Consider the following 21,187-nt stretch of genomic DNA (forward strand, 5'->3'; position numbering starts at 1 on the left):
CACTAGAGATAACATCTAGACCTCAGTTGTGTTTCAGCTCCAGGCCCAGAAAAGCAGCAAGGCCAACAGGGGTGCCATCATGGCTGACAGCAGGATCAGCTGTGATGTCTAATGACCCCCTGTCATGGTACTGACCAATCAGTGGAGACCACGACCCTAATAGGACACACCTGGAAAAACTGATGAGCTCCTCTGCCTTTAAAACCCTTCAGATTAAGAACCCAGCATGGCCTTGGCCAGTATGGCTCAGATGTTAGAGTGTCGGCCTGCTTATCGAAGGGGTCACAGATTCCTCCTCTTCTTCTTCCCCTCCCCCCCTCCTCCCCCTCATTTTCTCCCTCCCCCTCCTCTTCTTCCTCTCTTCCCTCAAGGTATATACCTTTGCTTTCTTTCTCCCTTGGCTTAGGAAACATTGCTCTCTCTTGGTTTTCCTTCTAACTTCTTGAATATGCTTCATCATTCTTCTTTTTTTCACCAATGTCTATGTGCTGGTGTTCCCCAAGTCATAGACTACTCTTTTTCTCCTCAGTTATGCTCTCTCTGGACAATCCCATCCACTCCCACATAGGCTGATGACTCTTAAACCTTAATTTCTATGCCAACCCTCCTGAAGCTCTAGACCAGTGGTTCTCAACCTTCCTAATGCCGTGACCCTTTAGTACAGTTCCTCATGTTGTGGTGACCCCAATTTCATTGTTACAAATTGAATAAAATTAAAGCATAGTGATTAATCACGAAAACAATATGTAATTATATATGTGTTTTCTGATGGTCTTAGGCGACCCCTGTGAAAGGGTCATTCGACCACCAAAGGGGTCGCGACCCACAGGTCGAGAACCACTGCTCTAGACTCATACACCTCTGCTCAAATGTCTCAAAAGCACCTCGAATCTTAAATACAAAACTGAACCAACTCTTCATTCCTTTTCCTGGCTGATCATCTCTCTCAGTTTGATAACAGCACCATCTATTAAATCAATAGATCATAAACCCAGACCATAAACCTCCTCCTCCCCCTACCTTTTTAAGTAGGTCTCAAGTTAATTCATTCAATATTTACTGTCTGTCTACTATGTATCAAACACTGTGTTAAGCACTGAGATTACAACAGTGGAAAAGAAAGATCCAATTAAGTCTTATAACTACAAATCCATATTATCACAACATCATCACCATCTTCCCACTTCCACTGGTCAATACCTTAATTCAGCCTCTCATAAATTCTCACCTGGATGACTATAAAAAAATCTCCCAGGTGGTCTTTCCCTGCCTCCATGTATACCCCATTTCAATCTACTATCCTTTGTGATCTTTTAATATGAAAATGAGATTATGACAATCTCTGCCCAAAGTCCTCCAATGGCTCCCATAGCTTTCAGGATAAAGTCCAGAATCCACTGGATGACAGTAAGAACTCCAGCCGTGTCTTTCTCTGTTGTAGAAACTCTGTATAGAAACTCTCACAGTAGCACAATGAACTCTTTACAGAACCCTGAATACCCCCAATTTTCTCCATACTTTTCTTTGCACACATTGCTTTTTCCAATTGAAACAAATTTGCATTGCTTCCACATCTCACCTGATTAAGAAACAGCGCTGGTTTTCCTTTTATAAAGCTTTGCTATTAGGCCCCCTCCCTTTCCTAAGAGACCTTCCTATGTGATCATGAATCAATACATACATACATTTTTCATGACATTTATCTTAATATACGCTGTTTGTCCATTTCCTCACTGAGGCTGTGAGTTCCTCAACAGCAGGGACCAATCTCAGAGTCTTTGTATTCCCAGTACCTGACACAATAAATATTTCCTGAAAATAATGAATGATGCTAGAATTTAAAAATGCATACCTAATGTTATCTATGCATAATGATTATGCTACATGATAATCAGGTATAAATGACAAACAGTTAATGTAGAGATTACTTTTATACACCCAAACCTAGTATTTTTGGGACTGGGGTGCAGATGGTAAGAAGATATACAGGCATACAGAAAGTACCTTTTTAGACACTGCTCTGAAAAGGGGTCCATAAATCTAAAGATTCATGACTTTTCACTTTTCTGGACAGAACAACTCATTGCTACATTAGGTTATCTGGAAACTCTGTCTTTACCTCAATGCACAATAGCTTCTCCTTCCACAAGCCCTTCTCCTCCCTCAATCAAAACATTTCTATCATATCAATGTGTTTAATTCATAGAATCTTAGCAGCATGGAGAACACACATTCATTTTGGTTACAAATTGGCATTTGGTTTGGTTTCTGGAGTGGAAACTAGGAAAGTCAACCCAGCCTTTGGCACCTTCCCACTCTTTCAGGTCTACCCAGCCCTATATGTCCTTGTACTTGCCTAGGCTGGTGCCAATGTTACTGGTTCTCCACGTCCACTTTGTTCCCCTCCCTCTAACCCCTTTATATACATAACATCCAGGCTTCCTTTCTGGATACTCAACCTAATAAAAACCCTTGAAATAATTCATTTCCCACTCATTTTTTCATTCCACCCAAAATATATTGAGCACTTACTGTGCATCAGGAACTATGCTAGGTGCTGGGCAGTTAAAAAGAAAAACAAGCCCTGGTCCCTGCCCTTGAGGAGCTCACAGTCTAGTGGGAGAGACAAATACAAACAACAGTTACAAAACAGCGCGATAAGGACTACAGTAGATATTATAGCTATCTCCAAAAAGGGAAGCAGGCTTAACCTTGGAGGGAACCTCTGCCCAGGAACCTTGAACCCCAAGTTGGTGTTTGCCAGGCCATCAAGAGGGGATGAGGTAATCCAAAGCCTGGGAAGCAGTTAGTGCAAAAGTACACTGGTGTGGGTAGGGAAAGAGGCAAGGCCACCCCTGTCAAACTTCTTATCCCAGTAAAGCAGGAGTCTAAGAAGCCAGCTGCCTGAGCCTGGAGCCCCTCCATAGTGCTGCTAAATTCAGTTTGGACCATGGTGCATCCTCCTGAGTCCCAAGATTGTGCATCCTCCAGAGACATCTAATTCCTACTCAGAAGTGCAACTGGTCCAGACCACAGATGAATCCTGGATGCTCTTCCTTCCGTCTTCTTTTGTAAAAGTTGTAGTTAAAAGTTTTCTTTTCCCCTTTACTTTTAAAACTTGATGTATTCTCCTCCTCTTCCCCTATGACCCCACTGAAAACATCTCCCTATAATTATACACTCCAAGAGATAACCTGGTTAACATATTGCACAGTGTTTCAATTTTTCAAAAGACATAGATTATTAATTTTTAAAACAAAAAGAGAGCCTAATACATATTAGTAACTTTTTTCCACTTACCAAAATGATCTGCAAATCTTTTTTTTTATATTTTCTTTTTTATATTTTTTTATTAAATCTTTATTGTTCAGATTATTACATTTGTTCCTCTTTTTCTCCCCCATAACTCCCCTCCTTCCAGTTCCCACCCCAACCTCCGCCCTCACTCCCCGCCTACTGTCCTCATCTACAGGTGCATGATTTTTGTCCAGTCTCTTCCCACATCTCCCACACCCCTTTCCCCCCCAAGAATAGTCAGTCCATTCCCTTTCTATGTCCCTGATTCTATTATAATCAACAGTTCATTCTGTTCATCAGATTATTTATTCACTTGATTCTTAGATTCACTTGTTGATAGATGCATATTTGTTGTTCATAATTTGTATCTTTACCTTTTTCTTCTTCTTCCTCTTCTTAAAGGATACCTTTCAGCATTTCATATAATACTGGTTTGGTGGTGATGAACTCCTTTAGCTTTTCCTTATCTGTGAAGCTCTTTATCTGACCTTCAATTCTGAATGATAGCTTTGCTGGAATTGATAGCTTTGCTGGATAAAGTAATCTTGGTTGTAGGTTCTTGGCATTCATCACTTTGAATATTTCTTGCCACTCCCTTCTGGCCTACAAAGTTTCTGTTGAGAAATCAGCTGACAGTCGTATGGGTATTCCCTTGTAGGTAACTGAGTTTCTTTCTCTTGCTGCTTTTAAGATTCTCTCTTTGTCTTTTGCTCTTGGCATTTTAATTATGATGTGTCTTGGTGTGGTCCTCTTTGGATTCCCTTTGTTTGGGGTTCTCTGCGCTTCCTGGACTGGGAAGTCTATTTCTTTCACCTGGTAGGGAAAGCTTTCTGTCATTATTTCTTCAAATAGGTTTTCAATATCTTGCTCTCTCTCATCTTCTGGCACCCCTATAATTCTGATGTTGGTACGCTTGAAGCTGTCCCAGAGGCTCCTTACACTATCTTCGTATTTTCGGATTCTTTTTTCATTTTGCTTTTCCGGTTGGGTGTTTTTTGCTTCTTCACATTTCAAATCTTTGCCTTGATTCTTGCGCTCCTCTGGTCTGCTGTTGGGAGTCTGTATAGTATTCGTTATTTCAGTCCGTGTATGCTTAATTTCTAGTTGGTTCTTTATCATAACATCGAGGGTCTCATTAGATTTCTTGAGGATCTCATTATATATATCGGCGGCTTCTAGACAGTTCTTGAGAGACCTTAAAAGTGTGGTTCTGAACTCTATATCTTCCATTGACAATTTTGTCCTGTTTCTTTGTCTCCGCATTTTTTACGCTTTCTTGGTGCACCCCCTAGTGGTCTTTGTGCGCAGTATTGTTGTAGTTAAGCCTTGATTGTTGTAGTTAATACTGGGGGGATTTGACCTCCAGGCCAACTGGCTGTGAGAGTCAGCTGTGTCTGCAGTGGGAAAACTTCTGCCCTCTGGGGAGGTGCTAATCTAGCCTTTGCTTGAGGCTATCCGGCAAATGGCTCTGTGCAGGGCTTGGGTGGGGCGGGTCGCACGGGATCAAATGGGCGGTCGAGCAGTTATGGCTGCTCTCAGTCCCGTCCCCAGAGGCTCTGCCTCTCAGAGTCCCAGCAACCGCTGCAAACCTCAGAGAGAAAGCTGCCCTCGCGTTCCGGCCGATGCCAGACAGTCCCGCTACTCCCGTTTGAGTCTGGGTCCCTAGAGACTCGCCCGGAACTGGAGCTCAGGGCCTGAGCCTCTCTCCCGATTGAAAACGACAACCGCGCCCTCAGCCACCAGCCCGCTCCGCTCGCACCTCCGCACCTTTGTATTTCCCGCACTGCGCCTCCTCTTAGTCTCAGTATGCTGTTCTCTTTCCTTCTAGTTGAAGAATTTCCCCTCAGCCAGCTTTCCTGTGGTTCTGGGTGATGTCCGTTCCGTCTTTTAGTTGTATTTTTGAAGTGGTTGTGCGAGGCAGCATTCTCCGGTGTTTACCTATGCTGCCATCTTCTGCAAATCTTTTAATATCAACATATATAAATCTACATCACTTGTAGATTAGAATCCCATTTTTGAGATATACTTCAAAGATTTAAAGTCCTAACTTCTCTCCTTTTTGTTGACATCTGGACATACTTTGAAGTTTTTGACATTATAAACAATATCTAGTAAATAGTTGTGTGTATCCTTTTTAAAAAGTGTTTGTGAGAGATTTCTGTAGGAAAATTCCTAGAGGTGAAAATGTTAAGCCAAAGATATGAAAGATTTTTGTTTTGATACTGCCAAATTACTCTTCCAAAATTATTGCACTGATTTATATCTGAACCAACATATGTGGGCCCATCTCTTCAAATCCTTCCAAAACTAGACTGTCTCAATGCTTTTTCATTAGTGCCAGCCTGATAAATATATCATTTTAAAATTTGTATTTCTTTAATAATGAATAAATTTGAGCACTGCTTTGCATTTACTGGCTGTATTCTTTGTACTTTTTTTGGTTAATTTTCTTTTATTGATTTGTAAAGGCCTTCCTAGATTTTAAACTTGTCTCTTATTCACTCTATTTTGACTTTTATTCATTCATTCATTCATTCATTCATTCATTCATTCATTCATGTTCATTTTCACCTGAGGATGTTTTTCCATTGGTTTTCAAAGAGCATGGAAAGGAGGGAGAGAGGGAAGAGGAAAGACAGACAGAGAGAAACATCAATGTGAGAGAGACACATAGATTGGTTGCCTCCCGCCCGTGCCCTAACCAGAGCTGAGGACAAACCCACAACCCAGGTAATCAAATCCGGGATCCTTCTGTGCAACAGCCAACACTCTATCACTGAGCCACACCGGCTGGGGCATGACTTTTATTTTTTCATCTTATGGGTTATTTTACTTTACTTTTATGCAGTGAAATCTGTTCATTTCTTCCTTTACGGTTTCCTTTATTTGCTGGCTTAGCAAGTCCTCTACCCCTAGGAGTATATGAATAGTCTCCTTTATTTCCTTCTAATATTTTTATGGCATACCTTTTATCTTTAGATCTTTAACCCACCTGGAATTTCCTTTTGTGACTGATATGAGGTAAAGATTTAATTTTTTTCTAAATGGATAATAAGCCATCCCTACCCATTTATTGACTAATCTATCTTTTCACTTTTAATTGGAAATTCACCCTTTATCACATATTAAGTTCTCATGTATATATGAACTCTTACTTATTTCTGGAACTTATTTTCTTGGCAACCTTACAGGCAGGGAAATCTACCATGTCATATTTCTATCACCTTTTGTCACTCTGCCCAATATATAATTGCCTCTGCTCATTTTTTGGACCCACACTTCCATTCCTGTAAGTGTTTGCTCTCCTCCACAAACCACCTGCACTACATGTCACCCACTCCCACAAACCTTCTAGAATCTTGTTCCATGGTTATTTAACTACCAAATTAATAGTCTTTTCTACTTCCTCCTTAACAGAAGTTGGCTCTCCTAGGAATGCTACCTCTCCTACAAGTCATTCTGAGGTAGCTCCTTCTCAGTCCTCGGGTTGGGATCTGGGGTTGCTGTCAGGCCTTTTAGCACCAAGTGAAAACAAAATAAAACAAAATAAAAACACGCCTGATGTGTGGCTCAATAGTTGAGCATCATCCTATGAACCAGGAGGTAACGGTTCAATTTTGGGTACGGGCATATGCCTGGGTTGTGGGTTCAATCCCCAGTAGAGGGCGTGCAGGAGGCAGCCGTCAATGATTCGCTCTCATGATTAATGTGCCTATATCTCCCTCTCCCTTCCTCTCTGAAATCATTAATATATTAAAAAAACAAATCACAAAAAAATGCTCTTCAGCGGCTCATGCCATCCAGCTGTAAAATCTTGAGCCTCTCCTTGTCACAACAGCCTGCAACTTCCTGGTTACTTCATTTACCCAAGACTTTGGATCTTCCTCCCCATCCTAAAGCTTGCTATTATCCCAGATGATTTTAATACTCAAGAGGAAGAACTAACCCACATTCTGGATTAGCAGTTATCCAACACCTTTTTCCTCCTCACCCCCACCCCCACATGGTCACCTTTTGGAAATTCTTGTCCCCTGGAAGCGCTCCAACTCATTCTCTCAAGCTTCAGTACCATGTAGCTGTTTGCTAGAAACTAGACACCTCACACTTAACAGGTCCAAAATCAAACTTACTTTTTATTATTCTCACCCCACTTCTAGCCTCTTAATCAGTATCTGTCTCTTTTCATTCCCTCCTTCCTCGCTTCCCTTCCTCTCCTGCTGTTTTCCATCTTTGTCAATGGCAGCAGAAGACATTCAAATTGCTACATCATAAATCTGGAGTGTTTCTCAGATGATTTGGGTCTACTTCCCTAGCTTCAGAAACTGCTGGCTCACCCTGGAACTGTGTGCTTCAACCATACTGACTTCGAGTTCCTTGAATATGGCATGAAAGCTTCTTTCCTGAAGGCTTTTCCCACATGCAGTTCTTTTTATGTGGATTACTACGTCCACCTCCACCAACTCCTACGTTCAGATCTGATTAGACAGCTCTTTATGGAAGCCTCTCAAAATTTACCTACAAATGCACACACACACTTGGGTCAGGTGCTCCCAAAGCACATTGTACCTCAATTATCAGCAAAAATCACACTTCTTTGTATGTCTGAATTCCCACTTCCAGAGACTGTAAATTCTTTAAGGAGGGGGGCAGTTCAATTAATATTCTTTGGACCAGAGCTACTGACAAACTATAGTTGCTTAAAATCCTACTGGTACTAAGATGGATGGAAGGAAAGAAGCCAGCCAGAAATACTACCGGAATATTGATAATGATGGGCCAGGTATCAAAATATTCATAGCCTGAGTGTTATCAATTAAATAATTAGATGTTAGAAGTAATTAACACTAGAGTGTGATTCAAATCGCTATTTGGTATAATACTTGATGAAGACACTTACGAGTCGATTGCCCCACAATTGTACAGTAAAAAGAGCACAATATCTGCAGGCAGACAGGCCTGACTGGAATTTTTGCTCTGCTCCTGCCAGCTGTAACCCTGGACATGTCATTCAGCTTCTGTGAGGCTCAGTTCTGAAGGATGGAGATAATACCAACCTCACAGAATTGTTATGAAGATCAAGGGCATAGTATACAGCAAGTGCCAAACATTCAATAAATGCTAGTTTCTTTCCATTTTCTACTTCCATTTTCCCCATAGGTCAGGGGCTGGGGGCCTTGTGGGATAACCATACCACTAGCAGCAACTTCCCCAAGGGCATTTCATGAACTTCTTTCAGAAGCCTGAAGGCTCCATGACTGTGTGATGCCACCTTGTATAACAAACAGGCTGACACTCAACACATAAGAGGAACATAAGCTTGGAACTCTGAATCTGTCTCAAACTAGGACTGTGGCCCCAGTCAAAAGATCAGAGCTACTAATGTGGGATCCCAGTACTGGTTACCATCAGGACAAAGTCAAACAGGACAGAATTAAAAACTTTTCATCCAGTGTACCTGGTAAGCCATTTCCCTTGTTCCCATTCCAAAGCTTTACAAAAGGGTAGGTAGCTTACTGACACCTGAGCTGGCAAATGCCCAAATTTCTACACCTGAGCACACATGTCCAAAGCAAAGAGCTCTACACTATAGCCAAACCCCAACTAACCTCAAATGTGGCCACAATGATAGCACACCACTATTGGCTGGAGATCAGGATTGAGTGCATTTCAGGAAGCTCCCAGTGGTTGCCAATCGGTGGTCCACAGACCATTGGTGGTCCGTGAGGTCCAAAAGGTTGGCGACCGCTGGTTAAGCAATAACAGAAGCTTAAAACAGAAGCAAAGGAAATGAAAGAGAGAAGTTCCTGACTCAATAACGGATCTTATTAGCTAGAACCAGGAATAGAGAAGAGAAGCAAATCCGTTTCTCTATGACAATGAACTACAGACCATAAACCTTAAGGCAGATCACAGAAAACCATTCCACAAAAACCTCTCTCATGTCTACAGACAGAACCTCTTCTCTTCAGCTGACCTTGCTGTCAGTGCCCCCACAAAGTGGAAGAAAGGTCCTACTTAATCCAACTAGTTAAACCTCTTGATGGTGCACACTAACTCTATTCTTATCACTTATTTCCAGGGCCAGCAGGGGAAATTTACAGAAACGCAGAAACATAACAGTGACCTTCTTCATTTCTAAAAGAAGAATTGGTTAGGCAATAAAACTTTCCTTCAACAGGAAAAGGATTAGTTTTATGCCTTTAACAGGCTAATATATTGACAATGAGCCCCAGAAAGAGGCTGTCTAGCTATAAGAAGAAAAAAAAAAAAGCCTAAACCTGCTATTAGAAACAAAAACAAACCAAAAAAAGAAGGTACCAACAGGCAAAACTCTACAATGCCCTGCTTCACTCGTTTGGTGGGTGAAAGAAGAGCAGGAGGGACGCCACTGAGACTGACTTTTTATTTTTGTGTTTTTTTAAAAAATTACTGAATTCTTCCTTCTACTTACATGTAAAGACATTCATCACTATCTCCTTGTTATCTTCAGAAATGTTTGGAATATAGGCAGATTATTTTAAAAGCAGCAGTAGCTACTTGGAAATTAAGCAGGCTGCCTGAAGGCACATCCTATGTAATAAAAGCCTATGCAGAGAATCACAGACATTCCAGAAAACTGGGATCTTTAGCCAGCCAAAGGAATGACATTTCAATTTCTCAATTTTATTTTTTTATTATTTTGTTAGCTTTTCTTTTTGCTTTTTTCTGTTTTCCCTTTTTAAAAAAAATATATTTTATTGATTTTTCACAGAAAGGAATGGAGAGGGGTAGAGAGTTGGAAACATCGATGAGAGAGAATCATTGATCAGCTGCCTCCTGCACACCCCCTACTGGGGATTTGCCCACAACCAAGGTACATGCCCTTAGCCGGAATCGAACCTGGGACCTTTCAGTCCACAGGCCAAAGCTCCATCCACTGAGCCAAACCGGTTAGTGCATCCCCCTTTTTTTTGTTGCTTTTTTTTTTCTTTCTTCTTTCTTTGTTCTCCTTTTTTTGTTGTTTGTTCCTTTATTTCCTACTTCTGCTCACATTATTTTTTCAATCACATGAACAACAGACATGTGAGTGGCATGCTCTTGTCCAGGGAGCACCAGCCCCATGAGCAGCCTGCTTCAAGCCTAAGAGCAGCAGCCTCATGTGGCCTGCCCCTGTCTAAGGAGCAGCAGCTGTGTGAGCAGCCCACTTCCTCATCTGAAGAGCAGAAACCACACGAGCAGTCTGACCTGTCCGAGGAGCAGCAGCCGTACGAGCAGTCTTCCTACGTCTGAGGAGAGGCAGCCCTGCGCAGCCCGCCCCCATCCGAGGAGCAGCAGCCGCGCACAGCCCGCACCCTGCACTAGTCCGAGGAGCAGCAGCTACACAAGCATCTTGCCCTCGCCCAAGCAGCAGCAGCTGCACAAGCAGCCTGCCCAATCCGAGGAACAGCAGCTGTGTGAGCAGCCCGCCCCCATCCGAGGAGCAGCAGTTCTGAGAGCAGCCCGGCCCCATTCGAGGAGCAGCGGCAGCCCACCCTGGTCCGAGGAACAGCAACCACACGAGCAGACGGCCCACATCCGAGGAGCGGCAGCCCTGCACAGCACGCACCGGTCCAAGGAGCAGAGCCACAACAGCCTGCACCTGTCCGATAAGAAGCAGCCGGTCCTAGGAGCAGTAGCCCCACAAGCAGCCCACCACATCAGAGGAACAACAGCAGTGTGCAGCCAGCCCCCATTCAAGGATCAGCAGCCACGTGAGCAGTCCGCCCCAGTTCAAGAAGTAGCAGCTGTGTGTGTAGCCCGCCCCATCCAAGGAACAGCAGCCTCGTGATCAGCACATCCTCTGTCTGAGGAACAGCAGCTGTGTGTGAGGCCTCCCCCCACCAGCCAGAGGAGCCACCACAGCGGTGAACGTGAGCACCCACCACACGAGCTCCTGCCAACTAAGGAGCAGCTGCTAGAACAACCGCCAGAGGAGCAACCACAGCCCGAAGAGCCACTGCCACCCAAGGAGCAGCCACTGAACGACTCAACATCTAGATATGTCGGTGAGATCAAACATGGGTAGACAAAGAAACCCCCAAAGGAAAGAAAAAGAGGACTTGCCAGAAAAGCAGCTAAGTGAAACCGAGGCATGCAGCATGACAGAAAAAGAATTCAGATTAAGGGTCCTAGAATGCATAAACCGGATGGAGGAAAAAAATCAACAACTTATGCAAGAAGCAAGAAGAAACAGATGAAAAAAAAATCAATAAATTATGTAAGAACCAAGAAGAAATGAAGAGTGAAATAGCTGCAATAAAAAACACCACTGAAAGTTTCAACAGTAGACTAGGAGAAGCGGAGGACCGAATTAGCGAATTAGAAGACAGGGAAACAAAACACACCCAAACTGAACTGCAATTGGAGAAAAAAATTAAAAGACAGGAGGAGAGCCTATGGGAGCCATAGGACAACATGAAACAAAACAACATAAGAATAATAGGGGTGCCAGAACAACAGGAAGAGGAACAAGACTTAGAAAACCTATTTGAAGAAATAATATCAGAATACTTCCCTGAGGTAGGGAAGAAAAAAGTCACACAAGCACAGAGAGTCCCAAACAAGGTGAACCCGAAAAGACCCACACCAAGACACATCATAATTACCATGGCAAATGTTCAGGACAAAGAAAGAATCTTAAAGGCTGCAAGAGAGAGATGGAAAGTTACATACAAGGGATCTCCCATTAGATTATCAAATGATTTCTCAACAGAAACACATCAGGCCAGAAAAGAATGGACAGAAATTTACAAAGTGATGCAAAGCAAAGGACTGAATCCAAGAATACTCTATCCAGCAAGGCTATCATTCAAACTTGAAGGGGAAATAAGAAGCTTCAGACAAAAAAAAGGCTAAGGGAGTTTATCACCACCAAGCCAGCAATGCAAGAAATGCTAAAGGGACTGGTATAAAAAGAAGAAATAAAAAGCTCAGGAAGAAAATAGCCACACACACAAAAAAGAAATGGCTACAAACAAGTACCTTTCAATAATAACATTAAACGTAAATGGACTAAATGCTCCAACCAAAAGACACCAAGTGGCTGAATGGATAAAAAAACATGACCCATACATTTGCTGTCTACAAGAGACCCACCTCAGAAAAAGGGACTCACACAGACTGAAAGTGAAGGGATGGAAAAATATCTTTCAGGCAAATGGAAAGGAAAAGAAAGCTGGGGTATCAATACTTATATTGGACAAAATAGACCTCAAAGTGAAGGCCATAACAAGAGATAAGGAAGGCCACTTCATAATACTAAAGGGATCAATACAACAAGAGGATATAACCCTGATAAACATAAATGCACCCAATACAGGAGCACCCAAATACATGAAAAAACTCCTGGAAGATATCAAAGGAGGGATTGACAACAATACAATCATAGTAGGGGACTTTAATACACCACTGACATCACTGGATAAATCCTCTAGACAAACAATCAGCAAAGAAACAGCAATCCTAAATGACTCATTAGATCAGATGGACTTAATTGACATCTTCAGAACGCTTCACGTCAAGCCACAGCATATATATTCTACTCAAGTGCTCATAAGACACATTCAAAAATAGACCACGTATTGGGTCACAAACAAAGTCTCCTCAAATTCAAGAAGATTTAAATCATACCAAGCATCATCTCAGGCAACAATGGCATAATATTAGAAATAAACTACAATTAAAACAACCCAAAATACTCAAACACTTGGAAGCTGAATAGCATGTTATTAAATATTGATTGGGTTACCAATGAAATCAAAGAAGAAATTAAAAACACCATGGAAACTAATGACTAAGAAAACACAACAATCCAAAACCTATGGGACACAATGAAAGCAGTCCTGAGAGGGAAGTTTATAGCTCTACAGGCCTATCTCAAAAAAAAAAAAAACAACAAGAAAACATGGTAGTAAATCATCTAACTCTACATCTCAAAGAATTAGAAAGAGAGCAACAAGAAAACCCCAGAGTGAGCAGAAGGAAGGAGATAATAAAGATTAGAACAGAAATAAATGACATAGAGACCAAAAAAACAATACAGAAAATCAATGAAACCAAGAGCTGATTCTTTCAAAGGATAAACAAGATTGACAAACCTCTAGCCAGGCTCACCAAGAAGCAAAGAGAGAGGACCCAAATAAACAAAATCAGAAACGATAGAGGCAAAATAACTACAGACCCCACAGAAATACAAATGGTTGTTTAAAAATACTATGGAAAGCTCTACTCCAACAAACTAGACAACCTGGAGGAAATGGACAAATTCCTAGAAAAATACAACATTCCAAAACTCAATCAGGAAGAATCTAAAAATCTCAATAGGCCAATTACTATGGAAGAAATTGAAGCAGTCATCAAAAAGCTTCCATCAAACAAAAGCCCAGGACCAGACGGCTTCACAGGGGAGTTTTACAAAACAGTCAAGGAACAACTAAAACCTATCCTCCTCAGACTACTACAAAAATTTCAAGAGGAAGGAACACTTCCCAGCTCATTCTATGAAGCCAGCATCATCCTAATACCAAAACCAGGTAAAGACAACACAATGAAAGAGAATTACAGGCCAATATCCCTCATGAACATAGATGCCAAAATCATCAACAGAATCTTAGCAAATCGGATCCAGCAGTACCTCAGAAAGACCATACACCATGACCAAGTAGGATTCATCCCAGGGATGCAAGGATGGTACAATATCCGAAAATCAATAAACGTGATACATCACATAAACAAATTGAAAGAAAAACCCACATAGTCATATCAATTGATGCAGAAAAGGCATTTGACAAAATGCAATGCCCATTTTTGATAAAAACTCTCAGCAAGGTGGGAGTAAAAAGATCATACCTCAACATAATAAAAGCCATATATGACAAGCCTACAGCCAACATCATACTCAGTGGACAAAAACTAACACCATTTCCCCTAAGAACAGGGACAAGATAGGGATGCCCACTCTCACCACTTCTGTTCAGCATAGTACTGGAAGTATTAGCCATTGCAATTAGACAAGAATTAGAAATGAAAGGCATCCAAATTGGAAGAGAGGAAGTAAAACTGTCCTTATTTGTAGACGACATGATATTATACATAAAAAAACCCTAAAGACTCCATAAAAAAAATACTACACTTAATACATGAATTTGGCAGTGTAGCAGGATACAAAATTAACCCCAAGAAATTTATGGCATTTCTATACACCAATAGTGAACTTTCAGAAAGAGAGACTAGAAAAACAAATCCATTTACCATCACACCAAAAAAATTAAACTACCTAGGAATAAATTTAACTAAAGAGGTAAAAGACCTCTACTCGGAAAACTACAGGACGTTGAAAAAAGAGATAGAGGAAGACATAAACAGATGGAAGAACATACCGTGTTCATGGATTGGTAGAATCAACATCATTAAAATGTCCATACTACCCAAAGCTATCTATAAATTCAACATACTTCCCATTAAAATGCCAACGGCATATTTCACAGATCTAGAACGAACTCTCCAAAACTTCATCTGGAATAGTAAAAGACCCCAAATTGCTGCAGCGATCCTGAGAAAGAACAAAGTAGGTGGGATCTCAATACCAAGCTGTATTACAAAGCCACTGTTCTCAAAACTGCCTGGTACTGGCACAAGAACAGACATATAGATCAATGGAATAGAATAGAGAGCCCAGAAATCGGCATGAACCAATATGCTCAATTAATATTTGACAAATTAGGCAAGAACATACAATGGAGTCAAGACAATCTCTTCAATAAATGGTGTTGGGGAAATTGGACAGATACATGCAAGAAATTGAAACTAGACCACCAACTTACACCATACACAAAAATAAACTCAAAATGGATAAAGGACTTAAATGTACAAGAAACCAAAAAAATTCTAGAAAAATCCAATGGCAACAAAATCTCAGACATATGCTGAAGCAATTTCTTCGCTGATACAGCTCCTAGGACACTTGAAACTAAAGAGAAAATGAACAAATGGGACTACATCAAAATAAAAAGCCTCTGCACAGCAAAAGAAACCATAAACAAAACAACAAGAAAGCCCACTGCATGGGAAAACATATTTGCCAATGTCGTATCTGATAAGGGCCTAATCTCCAAAATTTATAGTGAACTCATACAACTTAACAAAAGGAAGATAAACAACCCAATAAAAAAATGGGCAAAGGAGTTAAATAGACACCTTTCAAAAGAGCACATTCAGAAAGCCAAGAGACATATGAAAACATGCTCAAAGTCACTAATCATCCGAGAGATGCAAATCAAAACAACAATGAGGTACCATCTCACACCTGTCAGACTGGCTATCATCAACAAATCAACAAACAACAAGTGCTGGAGAGGATGTGGAGAAAAAGGAACACTCGTGTACTGCTGGTGGGAATGCAGAGTGGTGCAGCCACTATGGAAGACAGTATGGAGTTTCCTCAAAAAAACTAAAAATGGAACTCCCATTTGACCCTGTGACCCCACTCCTAGGATTATATCCCAAGAAACCACAAACACCAATCAGAAAGGATATATGCACCCATATGTTCATAGCAGCACAATTCACCATAGCTAACATCTGGAAACAGCCCAAGTGCCCAGCAGTAGATGAATGGATTAGAAAACTGTGGTACATCTACACGATGGAATACTATGCTGCTGTAAAAAAGAAGGAACTCTTACCATTTGCAATGGCATGGATGGAACTGGAGAGCATTATGCTAAGTGAAACAAGCCAGTCAATGAAGGAAAAATACCACATGATCTCACTCATTCATGGATAATAAAGACCATTATAAACTTATGAACAATAATATATACAGTGGCAGAGCTGCCTCAAACAGATTGTCAAACTGCAGCGGGAAGGCCGGGGAGGGTTGGGGGGCAGGAGGGAGGGGAGTAAGAGATCAACCGAAGGACTTGTATGCATGCATATAAGCATAACCAATGGACATAAGACACTGGGGGGTAGGGGAGGCCAGGGGATTGTCAAGGGTGGGGGAAAAAAGGAGACATATGTAATACTCTTTGTAATACTTTAAGCAATAAAACAATAAAACAAATATTAATAATAAAAAAAAAAGTCTATGCAAATCAACTGAACTGCGGAACAACTGGTAGAATTACCAGTCGTTATGATGTGCACTGACCACCAAGGGGCAGATGCTCAACACAGGAGCTGCCCCCAGCCCGCAGGCCCCAGGACAGCCAAGGCGGGTGCCACTGGGGGTCCCCCAATCACCCTGCCAGTTGCCCCACAGATCAGCCCTGATCGCCAGCCAGGCCTAGGGACCCTACCCATGCACGAATTTTGTGCACCAGGCCGCTAGTAGTTAAATAAGTGACTAGTAAACATTCTCTGGCTGATTCCTGAATAAATCATGCTCCAGACCAAGTGCTCCACTGTATACAGTCTTCAAGCAGAAAATACAAGGCAGGGGGATCAACAATGGCTCAAGGAAATAAGACTTGAATTTTTCATTAACCAGGCCCAGACTACCACACACATCTTGATCAAGCAGAGCTCCTTGGGCTCAGTACTATCCAGATTATCTAAAAAGCGTTACAAATTAGTAGTAAAGAAAAAACCAGAGAGGGGAGGCTGATTGAGGCACAACAATTATTTTGCTCCTAAAATCTAGATCCTTCTACCTATCCCCTTTCCAAATCTTATTATTTCTCCTCCTTATGTGTCCCTCTATTCTCCTTCACAAGAAAAATAATTCTACTACAGAATTCTATGTTGCTTTCTTCCTCTTTTGCTTTTAAAAGAAGAAACTTAGTGGAAATCAAGTTAATGATAATTAACTTGGTCTTGTCCTTGTTATGGGAAAGGTTAAAATACACAGCCACTAGTCCAATTAGAGTGGAGAAAACCAATCAGCATTATTCTTTCTCTCCAGCCATTAAATACTATGGCTTCAATCAACTAGTTTCAGGGAAAGCAAAGAAGACAGCAGGCAAATGACATAATCAGATTTAGCCACTTAACCTGAAAAATTAGGGCTTTATCAGTTCCATTAATCACCCAAAAAAGTATTTGGGCAACATTAGATGGGTGCCATCCCAAATGATCAGATCTTTGATTTGCAAACAGAATGTGGCTTAATAACCAAAACACAGAACTAGATATCTAGAGCCTAAAATAATTCCATTTAACAGGTTTAACAATATGTAGCACACACTATCCAGTTGACAGAAACACCTCTCAATGAGAGGTAGCAAATCCTAAACATCTCCATAGATCACTTAGCAGCTGGAGGGCTATGGCTAACCCTTGAAGGTGAATTCAGAATAGAATGGAAACTCAGTACTAGACTTGTTTTCAGAAAAGGGAAGTATGAATCTCACTGAATTCGAGGTTCAGATCAAAACCAGAAGTTGTGCTACATTAAGAAAAACACTGGTCTACAACTACAAGGAAGTTATTTGGAGGAACGGGATGAAAACAGTTAGCTAAGATTTAACTTGCATATGTTGTTTTCTTTACTAAAATCAGCCCCCAGGAGAAATATACCCTTGTTTGGGCCTTGTTGATGGTACTTTCCTCTCCATCAATTCTTCTCTTCCTACCCCCTCCCCAGAAATAGGATTATAGCTCAAGTCATCTGAAAGCCTCACCAGAAAACTGTTTCAAAGGGAAGGCTCCATGGGAAGGACAACAGAGAAAGAAGTTATTCATATGTCTTTGGTAATGTTCATCCAAACCAGTTTTTATTATCTTTCAATGGATAAGAACTCCTCAACTAGTAAATTCATTCACAAAAAGGTAATAAAATTAAATAAACACTTTATTTAATTTCTTATCTGTCTCCAAATCTATTTCATTAGGAATTTACAGCACCTTATTGTCACATAACCATGGTTTCTATTTTCTTGATTAAACTGTAGCTCTACTGTAATGGAGGTAAAGGCTTAATTTAGAAGTACAGGAATTATCCTAATTTATACAATAGTAGTAAACATCCTAATTACCTACCTTTTGAGCATTTTATAATACACTGTGTCCTTTTGCTTCATATTTCCCCACTTGGACTGTAAAACTTGAACCTAGGTCTTCTACTTTTCTTATAACATCCATAGAGCCCACCACTAGGATAGGCACAAAGCCAGGCCCTAACTGTTCTATATAAAACTAAACATATTTTGAGTGCCAATCCTGTGTAAGGCATTCTAATATTTGTCACAAAGGACTAAGAGAAATATGTGATATACCACACAACAATAGCAGGCCTTTTATCCTCCCAGCCTAACGCGTTTCACCTTGATGCCAAGACACTCTGTCATTCTCTAACTGCCATCTGTTTAATTACATGCTTTTAATTCTATATCAAATGAGAATTTTTGTGAAAGTAATTTAAGCACAGTTGAAATATCACTCAAAATGATGTTACCATATGGCCCAACCATAAATATGGTTTCCACTCATAACACCTACACGTCACAACCAGAGAACTAGATTCCAGATTTTCAAAACTCTAAATTTTTCATCCATAAAATAGAATTTGATTCTTTTGTGTTGCTGACTGCACTCACTAATTTGCTTTAAAATAATAATCTTCAAACACAATTTTCAGCAGCTGCCTTAAAGAAAATTGCTAACCCCTGCTAATTTAGATAAAACCAATATCCAAAGCACTCCTGACTTTTCATTTAATCCCACTTTATCTCCATTCCCGAACCTCATTCCTCACCACTCCCCAGCCCCCACCCTCATCACACATACCAGCCCAGCACTTTTGAGATCAATCATAACCCTTTGTGACTGCTCAAGCCCTGTACCCTTCCTGGAATACCCTCCTTTCAGTCCAGCCCATTATATTCACCACCTCACTATAGGTGGTTGCTCAAAACTCATTTTCTTACGGAAGTGTTCTATGATTTCTCTCACGGTTTAAACATTTCCTGAACATGCTATGTGTCAGACACTGTCATGTAATTTTGCGTAGATCAATACATTTCTCACGTTTTGTTATACGAATTTAGGATGTCAGCTCTGGTCTCTACCCAGCCCTGGCCACAGCTTCACTAGGACCCTAGGACCCTTGAACACCGTAAGAGGGATCTCCTTAGATGTCCATTGGCACAGTAACTGTAGTCCTATAGCAGGCATTTTGGGTGAAATACAGTCCGAGGGCAGGAGTTCAGTGAAGTGAATGGCATTAGTGGACTAAACCTTGGGGAGGCTGGGACAGCCGGAGGGACAGGGCAGGAGAAAGTGGAGACTACAGGGTAGGACAAAAGCCCGACGAAGGGCGTCTCAGGAAGTCTCTGGGGCGTTGTCCCAAGGCAGGCAGCCTCAGAGCCCAGAACCAGGCAGAGCAGGACCGGCTCACCTGTGAGGGCAGCACGTTGCCAAGACTCGGAACCGAAGAGCAGGTCACGGTAGCGCTGGAAAGCCTCGTCGAGGACGGAGCAGCCCGACTGCGCGGCGGATCTGACGTGGTACTTGAATTGGAAGCTGTGCGGGGAGATGGTATAGTGCCAGTCGGAGGTCTGGATGTATTGGGGCCAAGGCCACAGGGCCGTGGCGGGCCCAGCGAACGCTGCCGCCAGCAGCAGCGAGAGCCAGAGCCTGGAGCCTGCCATGGCCCGCCAGTCTCCTCGGTCCCAGCGGGCCGGACCACGTGACTGCCGGGTCAGGTGAGCGGCGCCCGTGTGACAACCGGCGTGTCACGTGACCGGGTGCGGCTCTTCACCCGCGATTCCGGAACACAACCCTGCCCCTTCTCCTGGCGACCCTGGGCCTCCAGCGACTTGGGCAGCCGAGGGTGATGGGCATCGGCGATGGCCTGGTGCCGGCTTCTCGAGGGCCTGGTGGCGCATTCGCTGGTGTTCACCGCCGATGCCAGGCCTGCCCTCATCATAGCGCTGTGAGCGCCCCAGGCTATTGAAGTGCTACGAAGGGAGCAGGAAAGGAAAGTCCTCAGACTGGGGACTTCTAGGCTGAATCATGAAGAAGGAATAAGAGTTCGCCAGGAAGCAGAAGAGAGGATTAAAACCACAGATTGTGATTCGAAATGCTGTGGGGCTGGGATTAGGTAGTAGGAATCGCCCTTCTAGAGAGGAGATCATAAGATCACAAAAATATGATCTACTTAGGACTGGGAATGGGGTGGGGGATGTGCTTTCAGAGCAAGCTGGAGGTGTCCCAATTCCTGCTTCTAGTGGCTCTTCTCTTGATGGTTGATAATCTCCAAGTAACTGTCCCCCAATCCCTTCCCCCCCAGCCAAAGCTTCACAAGCTGGGGATCTGTCCTTACTGGAAGTAGTAAGACAATGGTTGAACTTTAGGTCCAATATGGAGAATGCCCAGAGATAAGACAGGGGCCTGGTCCTACAGGAGCTTATATAGAAGTCCAAGGCCAGGACTTCATTATGTGTGCAATTGAAAATCATCCCCTGATATCTGCATTTTAGAAATCTCATGTTGAGTAGTTGGATGAATATGAATCCAGTTAGTTTTTTTAAAAAAAGTGTAAATGGAAAGCTTGAATTATAGCAGTGGGGAAGGAAGAGAGCTATAGATCCAGGAAATGGTGGGTATTCAGAAGCACAGGGCTTTATACAAGAGAGGTTTCTTGAGTCAGGGACACTGTCTTCCTTTTTCACTGTTATATTATCAGAGTGTAGTTGAATCACAGACAAAAAAGGAGAATAAAATAATGCTATTGTGTGGCATTATTTGGCTGTTACATAAGTTTTTTTAAAAATCGTAAAGTTTTATTTTAGTATTAGAAAAAGTGTGAAGGTCAGGAAAATGAACTTTTCAAAATAAAGGGCTCAGATGAACAGCTATATGCTAACAAGCTGGACAATCTGGAGGAAATGGACAAATTCCTAGCAAAATACAATCTTCCAAAACTGAATCA

General features: G+C 41.9%; 1 protein-coding gene across 3 annotated transcripts in view; it reads right to left on the reverse strand.

The window, feature by feature from the left end:
• HEXA (hexosaminidase subunit alpha) overlaps positions 1-19,954 on the reverse strand; it is a 32,934-nt gene extending 12,980 nt beyond the window's left edge. The window contains exon 1 of one of the 3 annotated variants that reach the window (XM_036348266.1): positions 19,652-19,954. In XM_036348266.1, the coding sequence (XP_036204159.1) occupies positions 19,652-19,904 (253 nt within the window). In that variant the 5' untranslated portion in view covers positions 19,905-19,954. The remainder of the gene's footprint in view (positions 1-19,651) is intronic. The other 2 variants (XM_036348255.1, XM_036348272.1) reach the window with 2 other exon arrangements.
• Between the last annotated feature and the right edge of the window lie 1,233 nt (positions 19,955-21,187).

The sequence above is a fragment of the Myotis myotis genome, unplaced genomic scaffold, assembly GCF_014108235.1.
Source record: "Myotis myotis isolate mMyoMyo1 unplaced genomic scaffold, mMyoMyo1.p scaffold_m19_p_1, whole genome shotgun sequence".
Lineage (NCBI taxonomy): Eukaryota > Metazoa > Chordata > Mammalia > Chiroptera > Vespertilionidae > Myotis > Myotis myotis.